We start from the raw sequence: 8,725 nt of genomic DNA, 5'->3' as shown, positions 1-8,725 counted from the left end.
ATAAACCTGAGGTAGCAGAGACTGGGAGAGGGTGCAGCAGGTGTAGTCTGATTGATTTAACCCCTAGAGGTGGAAGCTGCAGCTCAGTGGAAAGGAAAATATCACACAGACAACAACAAACCCCAAACCAGGACAGTAAAATCTCTGTTATCTTTAGTTATCGTTGTCTGGTAGTAAAACATTTAGGTGTGAAAAAAGCAAAAACAGAAGAAAAATGCAAGAGAACAAATATTCTGACAGCACTCCTATATTCAGGTTAGCAAAGATGTGACAGCACAGTTAAGGAGCAATGGGGTGTTTTTGAGTGTCCTTATATAAAAACATATACTAATGACCACAATTAACTTTGTCATCATTTAATTTTGTAAAATAAACAAATAAAATGAAGTTCAAGATAATAAATTGCAGCGAATTTAAAACACACTGCAAAAAAACAAAAACAAAAACAAAAAACATTTAAAATAATTAATTACCACTCATTCCACAAACACATTATAAGAGCTATAAGCAGCAGTCAACATAACTTATGATAGAGACATTGTGTTGTCTTTTTTAATGTGAAATGAAAGAGTTAAGAGTAATTTACTGCTATTTTCCAGTTGCAGAAAAAACATCCATCCATCCTGTTGCCTGGGAAGAGGAGGGTATGAATAAGGGAGAGGGGTGGAGTACACTCTGGACGGTTTTCAGTCCCAGATATGAAAAGATTTTTATAATTATAAAAACAAGTATGACACTGAGCATTTCTTCAAACAGCAAATTAATTCACAATTATGAATAAAGGCATTTCGAGATTCATTGATCAGTTCACCAAACAAGGAGAAACATGCACCTTAAGAAGCTTCAGTTAACAGTAACTGGCAAAAAAAGAAAAAGAAAAACAGAAATGTAGACCTTAGACACTTTGTCAAACAATTATTTACAGAGCAACTAGTGTTTAGGACTCCACTTGAAAACTCAAAAATCCATCCATCCATCCATGCTTATCCTTGCAGGATTGTAGGGGTGGGGTTGGTGGGAGGGCGGGGTGGTGAAGTCTGATAAGAACACCGACTGACATTTAACAAATCATCTGATGCAGCCACATGAACCCAGCAAATGAAGGGAGATTGATTGTTCCAACACAATATTTTTGGTTAATCTTTAGCTGTGGAAATAATTACCATCAGTGGTAAACAAATGCCGTGTAAGTTATAGACTATATAAAATACTTTTTTAACCTCCAAAATGTCAACTAGAAAGTGCAACTTTTGAAACCAGTTGCTGTTGTTTATTCAATCCATAAATAATTCTGCTATAAATTTCACAGAACTTAAAACAGTCCTGCCTAAACATGAACCACTTGGACTCTAAACCATGTTTCTGCCCTTATATTTGTGATATCTCTCACAAATATCATCTGTCCATTTTTTGATCTTGCTCTTTGATCTCAAACTGATTGAAACTGAGTGATTGTTATTTTCAGCAGAGTGTTAACGCTGACATCAGAATAACACAAAGCTCTGGTCAGGAAATGTCTCTGGTTAAAAGCCCTCTCTTACAGTAACTTCAGTCATTTGTTCAATTTTAATTTTTCACACCAGCCACCAGAGGGCTCTGTAGATTTTCTCCAACAGATGACTGACGGCAAGTCTGTGCCAAACAGTCAGGTTGCCTTCAGGTCACAGGAGCAGTTGTGTAAATCTAATATTACATTATCTACAGTGAACTCTGTTAACTGCACAAAGACGGCAGTGACTCAGTGATGTGCAGTCAGGGTAGACACTAACTTTTTCTTCAACCTCAAAGCAGCTTTACATTGTAGAATAATCTGATACAACACAACCTAGAGTTCAGGTCAGTTCAGAGGTTTTCCTGCTCTTAGAGCACACAGTCACAGCTGATTGGTTCCTTTGCATCTACCACAGTCTTATCATATAAATCTGTTGAAGTACAATAAGAGATGAATGGGAAGGCAGCCTGTTACGCTGCTTTTAGACTGACTTCAATGGTGCCTGTGTAAGGTTAAAGTTCAAAAAGAGGCACTGCAGAAGAAAGCAGCTAAAGTCACTTTCTCTATTCTTAGATAAAGAAAGTGTGATGTCCAGATGTCTGGAGAGGCAGACGAGGCAGTACATCATGACATCATGTCATGTAAAACACTAAAAATGATTAAAAAAAAAAAATCAATTTGTCAACTTGATAAAATTTATAAATAAACATTTTAATGGTCAAAATTGCTAAATTTACACATTGCCGGCGAGGCAGTGATGAGCCATGGTGGTGCTGTCACACACACTGACTGACGCAGGCTGGAGACGGCAGAGATCAAAGCTGCAGAATGTGACTTTTATAAAAAAATATATATATATTTGTTTAAATAAACTGTTGAAAATGTCTATGGCTGCGTTCACATTCAGCTTGAAGTGACTCGAATCTATTTTTTTTTTTTTTTTAACCGTAGTGCAACATGTACCTGGTCTTTTCATGACAGTGTGAACAACACAGGTTGGATTTTTTTGAATGCTCCCCAGGCCACTTGAATATGTGGTTCTAAATCTGATACGTATTCCATCTTTTCATATGTGACCTGAGTCTGTACAGCAGGTCACATTCATCCCACCTGGACGTCATTGATACTTGACAAATGTCACCATTCTGTATCCTGATAGCAGGAAGAAAAACAACAACCATGGTGGACCATGATGAGGATTAAGTTGTTAATCTGCTGCTCCAGTTAGATAACAACTTTAAAATCATAAGGTACGCTCCGTCGTTAGCATCCATGTTTACTTCAGCTAACGCTGACTACTTATTTTTTATGGCAAAACTCTGAGCATGCTCACTACATGCACAACCTTGCGCCCTCTACTATGCATGCGGGACACTGTCAGATCATTTGAAGTTCACACAGGAGGTCACACACAAGTCACATAATATTTAGAAATGTGAACGACCACATTCACATGTGGAGTCACCCTGATTTAACAAGCAAATCAGATTGAGCAACAGCCTCACAATTGGTTTTAGCTGTTTATCTTTAACTTGGCCACTGAAAAATATTTATTTTGTTTTGTTGTCTTTTTGAGCCATTAGAGTTGGACTTGCTGCTGACAGGCTGGATTAACTAGACAAGTCAAACCTGCAATACTTTACATCAGGGTTTTTCAAAGTGTAGAGTAAACATCTATGAATGAAACATCAAGAATAGCGACAGAAAAAAACCCAAACAGAAATAATAGCAACAATGTAGTTGGTGGTGATGGGAATTTGGAGGTTGTCGATTTGCCCTCTGACAGGCAACTAGCTCTGCCGTACTTTGAAAACCCCTGATTAGCAGATTGTTCTGGGAAGATAGAGATCTCCTGGATGAGTTGGCATCAATATGCACGAGGTGTTTTCTCTGTGCATATTGTCTCTCACTGTAGTCCGCTGGAGTCACAAAGCCTTAGGGTGTTTTCACACCCGACAGTCTGGTAAACTTGATTGGGGACCAAAATTGCTGCATTTGTTCCATTTCCAGTTGGTGTGGTTTGCTTTCACACTGCACCGTGTCAAACCAACTAAACCCTTTGAAAAACCTGATCACCTCCTCACGTTTGGTGGCGCTCCACCAACTTATGAAGAAGACACTGAGTACAATGTACTTGTTCAGGAAATGTAAACCACAATGGAGTGCCATCAGATTTCAATGTTTGTAGGATTTCTCTTTATCGCTAGACTTGCGTTTGTTTTGGTTGTCTGTACCCAGAATCCCATGTGCTAAAGTCTGCTTCTTTGGACATTCACATATGCATTCAAACCTCATCAGAGTTCACTGCAACTGAGTCAAGGCTTCTGCAGACTTTGCTTCTTTGGTCCACATCAGTTTTATTATGCTTTCACACCTCCGCAAATGAACCGGACTTTCTAAACAAGACTGGAGTTTGATTAAAGCGGACTGAACAGTATTGGTGTGAACGCATCCTTAGAAATAGTTTTGGAACCCAGACTGAAAAAAACCAATAAGAATGTTTGATCTGTTCTTGAATATGTTCAGATCATGACAGGATGGGTTGCATCTTAAGACCGCAAGAGGGTTAACAAAAACCCCCCCCCAAAAAACAAAAAGCTCACAGAAACATTTAAGAGTGACAATAAACAGAAATCTGCAAGGGAGATTTTTTTTTCAGTCTGATATGTTGAGAAGCTTGAGGTCATGCACTTCCAATTTCTTTTTAATTGCTCCGCCTCTGTTACGGTTAACAGGAAAGATACAAAAAAGGTATATCTATAATAATTTTTATTTTGAATTTACTCAAGCCTAATCATGAGGCCTTCAATTCTAATGAGCTGACTCCTTCAAAGGGTCACAACCGATTGGAACCCGAACTTTTTATGAGCCATGGGGGAAACCAGAAACAGAAGCCTGCTAATGTTTAAGTTTATCATTTCTAGTAAGAGCAACATGTATGTTTTAGGAATGAAGACAGAAGCAAAAGTCAGATACAAGAAAAGCTGCAGGAAAGACATGCAAACTCCACACAGAAAGCCTCCAGTCAGTGTTTGACAGGAACAGGAACATTTAACTTGGAGGTGTCAGCGCGCACTGCCGGTGTGCAGATTAGTAAACCTGCAGCTGTTTTCATAGAAAAGAAGCCGATTTGAATGAAATGAAATGTAATACCTGCTTGAAAAATATTTGTAAATGTTTAATACTGCTCCTCCAGAAAAAGTTCAGACTTCCTTCTTCTGGTTTGTGTTACTTTGCGACGCTGTCCTCAGAGTTCACTGACCCTCTCACTGAGGGTCTCCAGCTCCTCCTCCTGCTCATGGTAGCGCTCCATCCCTGGATCAACGTCGTTAAGAGGACCATTCATGAAATTCGAGGGGTAGTCAAGGCCGCTGAGCTGAGCGTGATGGAGCCAACGAAGGTCATCGCTCTCGTGGGTGATGTACCGCTCGTTCATTCGACCCTCTAAATTCCTCAGGTCCAGCCACATCTGATAATCCTGAGAGAAAAAAAACACACCTTAAGATTAAATGATTTAAAACTAATTTGATCTTTTGTCATAGAGCAATTAAAATAACAATGGGTGGAATAAAAATCTATATTTTTGTGTATTAGTGGAAATAGAAGTGAATGTGATGAGATGGAAAGATGAAGTGTGCACTTTAATGAGTTTCTGTAAACATTCAATGGATAAAGACTGTAAACTGTTTTTTGATAATATCAGAGGAAGATGAGTTCATTTTATACAAATAAAGTTGTTCAGCTTAAAGTGTCATTTCCACACTTCTATGAGTTAGAAATGAATATTTTGGAATATCAAAGGAAAAAAAAAACAACAATAAAGTCATAACTGACACATAGCAGGCCTGCTGGACTATCTGGGCTATTAATGGATGGCCGTTTTGTGGTTTACATTAACAGCTAAGTGCCGTTGTTGTCAGTTATGAGGCCTCAATTCAAGATGAACTGACTCGTTGGTCTTTTCTCCTTCAGTCAGAGCTTTCACTTTGTAGCTGAAATATGTGACTTTTATAAAAATATGTTTACATAGTTGTTAAAACTGCCTCTGGGTGTTTTACTTTGAATATGACATGAACTGTTTTCATGTAAAAGCTTAATGATCTGATTTTCTAAAATATATCTAAAAAAATACATCACATTATCAACTGCATACTTTTTTTAAAACATCAAATAAATAAATAAATAAATAAATAAATAAATAAAACACTAAATAATGCACAAACATTGAAGACAAGTGTAATTTGTATTTCTATCACCAAAACACACACAATTCTACAATCCTTATCATGAAAATGGGTCTGCAGGTAAAACAGACAAACTGTCCACTAGTGGATTATGTCAGGTTCTGTACTGGCAGAGCAGCTCTTCTTCTGTTCATTGAAAACTGGACATGTTATTAGAAAAATGTTTCATAAAAGCTTTGTTGTTTAGTTTAAACAGCACAATAGTGTGTTGTAAACTCAGTGTAGTACCAATTTATTTCACTGTACAGTTCAGCTATTGTCTTTTGAAGTTTTTAATTGGACAAGTTGAAACAATATAGCAAGTTACATATAATTAAACTCACCCATAAACACACAGCAACACCCAAACAAAAAATACAGAACGATAATAACCCCATCTATTTTTTTTTATTTTTTTTGTTAAATGATCACTGTAAAAGTTTGAAATGTGTTTCCTACCTGTAACCAGGGGTGACTGAGAGTCTTGTCCACACTGTACCTCTTCCTCATCTTCACCTGCAGGAGGTTGTTGATCAGGTCAATTGCTGCAAGGAGGGGAAGTAAGCAACAGAACCAAAGTAAAGATGGTGGTCAGTTTTTTGTCTCCAGCTGGAGTGTTTTCCTTCACTGTGTCAAATAAGAAGTTCATTTACAAAGCAAGACAAACAAGCTTCAGTCTTTATTATCCACAATTGGTAAATCCAGAGCAAGAGAACTGTTTGCATGTTTTCCAGTGATTGTAAAGTTTCTGTTTCACATGCTTTGTTTTGCATTGAAACACTTTAGAAAGAAAATGAACAACTTAAATAATAATAGAGCGTACACAAGCAGGATTGACATCACTAACACCATCCTCCTGACTCTGACTGGTTGTTTCTGACCAGGAGCAGTGTATTCCTGAAGATAGCAGTAGAACCACAGGGAGGAGGAGGACGTTGACATTTTTCATAAGTTATCTTTCTCATCATATACTGTCATGACATACTAACAGCTTTTAAGTGTCACTGATATGATAAAACCACTGACATGATTTAAAAAGATCAATTACTGTGCTTTCTTTCTGTGTACACAGAAGCTTTTAATAAATATTTTTCACAGAATACTATAAATGCAGAGTGTTGCTGTTTTCGTCTGTGGGAACTGGGTCAAACGGCGGCGCCATGTTGTGACATAATCAGGGTAAGTCAAACCTTAAACAACTAAGGCTGAATACACAAGGAAGTTGTGAGGATTTCAGCACAGATTTGAGAAATTTATCAGCAGTTTGGAGGAAAAAGCTCAGATGGGGCGATGAAGAAGATGGAGCTGCTTCTACTGAAGGACTGCAACACTGTTTAATGAGGCTTGTTGTTCAGGAAACAACAATGACTCCAGTGTTTCTGGAGAGGAAGGATCCAACGGTGGAGGTTTAGAGCTGAATATCTGTTGCCTCCAAATCACTGAATGCCAATATGTACAGAATTATTACTCTTCTTTAATTCTGATGTTTCTATATTTATTACACGAAACTTTACGAAAGTGTTTTCTTCTTGAATTTGATGGTTAAATGATTTATTTTGGATTTTTAGCAGGTATTTTACAGTTGAGAGGTTGAGTTAATGTGTCAAAATGCTGAAAGTAATACCCATAATGAAATCCTGATTAATTCAATAGGCTCTGCATGCAGGTAACTGACCTAAAATTTATTTCATTTAATTAAACAAACAGTTTAACGTTCACCTTCTTTTATTTCCGTCTATAAGTTATAATGTTGTGTGGGCAGGAGTCTTTCTTTAACCTGATATTTGGACATGCAGATCTATTGTTCGAAGACTTTCTCCTGACATTTAATCTGGAGGAGCATTGCTTGCATTTACTTCTAAACAGCACCTTAAGTCACTCTGTCAGGAAGAGGGGGAGGATGGAGAAGTGCTCGGGGTTTCTGGCTGAGGAGTGAGTGAGTCACTGATAAAACAGTCTCAGTGTCAACTTGACAACTTCAGTTAACAGACAGCGTGGACACATGTAGAGACATCGACATGAGTCACCAAGCCGCCCGGAGAGGCTGCAGCAGACTCTACAGACATAGTGAACAATAGCAGGGTGAGGCTGGATTAATTATCTGTAAAGTGTGTCCAAGAACATGACTGCAGTTTTTTTCTCTTTTGGTAGTCTGCTAGCATGTTGCTATAACAACTGGTGGGTTTCAGGTGGGTCATGTGACCCTTAAAGCTGAAGTATGAAACTTTTATCATTTATACATATACATATATATATATATATATATACATATACATATATATAAAAAAAAAAAAATTCCCCTCTCACCCTCCGTGGGTGGTCTCTTTCATCCTCTGAGCTCGGGTCCTCTACCAGAGGCCTGGGAGCTTGAGGGTTCTCCTCCATTTCTGGACTGAGATGTCTGATGTTGTTCCTGGGATCTGTTTTAGCCACTGCTCCAGTTTGAGGGTGACTGCCCCGAGGGCCCCGATAACCACAGGCACCACTGTGGTCTTCACCTTCCAGGCCTTCTCCAGTTCCTCTCTGAGGCCCTGGTATTTCTCCAGTTTCTCGTGCTCCTTTTTCCTGATGTTGTAGTCACTTGGTATTGCTACATCCACCACAACGGCTTTCCTCTGTTCTTTATCCACCACCACAATGTCCGCATGGTTCGCCATTACTATCTTGTCTGTCTGGATCTGGAAGTCCCACAGGATCTTAGCTCTTAGATTCTCCACCACCTTTGGGGGTGTCCCCCACTTTGACCTCGGGACTTCCAGTCCATATTCTGCACAGATGTTCCTGTACACTATGCCTGCCACTTGGTCATGTTGTTCCATGTACGCTTTCCCTGCCAGCATCTTGCACCCTGCTGTTATGTGCTGGACTGTCTCAGAGGCCTCTTTGCACAACCTACACCTTGGGTCTTGTCTGGTGTGGTAGATCTGAGCCTCTATTGCTCTGGTGTTTAGGGCCTGTTCCTGTTCAGCCAGGATGAGGGCCTTTTTCCAGCCATTGGTAGGATTTCCTG

At 38.9% G+C, this 8,725-nt stretch overlaps 1 protein-coding gene across 3 annotated transcripts in view; it reads right to left on the bottom strand.

Moving 5' to 3' along the window:
- Positions 1-231: 231 nt before the first annotated feature.
- Positions 232-8,725, bottom strand: part of prkd1 (protein kinase D1) — a 44,348-nt gene continuing 35,854 nt past the window's right edge. For all 3 annotated transcript variants that reach the window (XM_015043113.1, XM_015043112.1, XM_015043114.1), the window contains exons 20-21: positions 6,175-6,260; positions 232-4,970 (exon numbers count right to left, since the gene is read on the bottom strand). In XM_015043113.1, the coding sequence (XP_014898599.1) occupies positions 4,740-4,970; positions 6,175-6,260 (317 nt within the window). In that variant the 3' untranslated portion in view covers positions 232-4,739. The remainder of the gene's footprint in view (positions 4,971-6,174; positions 6,261-8,725) is intronic.

This window comes from Poecilia latipinna, unplaced genomic scaffold, assembly GCF_001443285.1.
Source record: "Poecilia latipinna isolate Pla-1442-1.1 unplaced genomic scaffold, P_latipinna-1.0 Scaffold616, whole genome shotgun sequence".
NCBI lineage: Eukaryota > Metazoa > Chordata > Actinopteri > Cyprinodontiformes > Poeciliidae > Poecilia > Poecilia latipinna.
The sequence above is the reverse complement of the archived record's forward strand: the minus strand, read 5'-3'. Positions and strand labels throughout refer to the sequence as shown.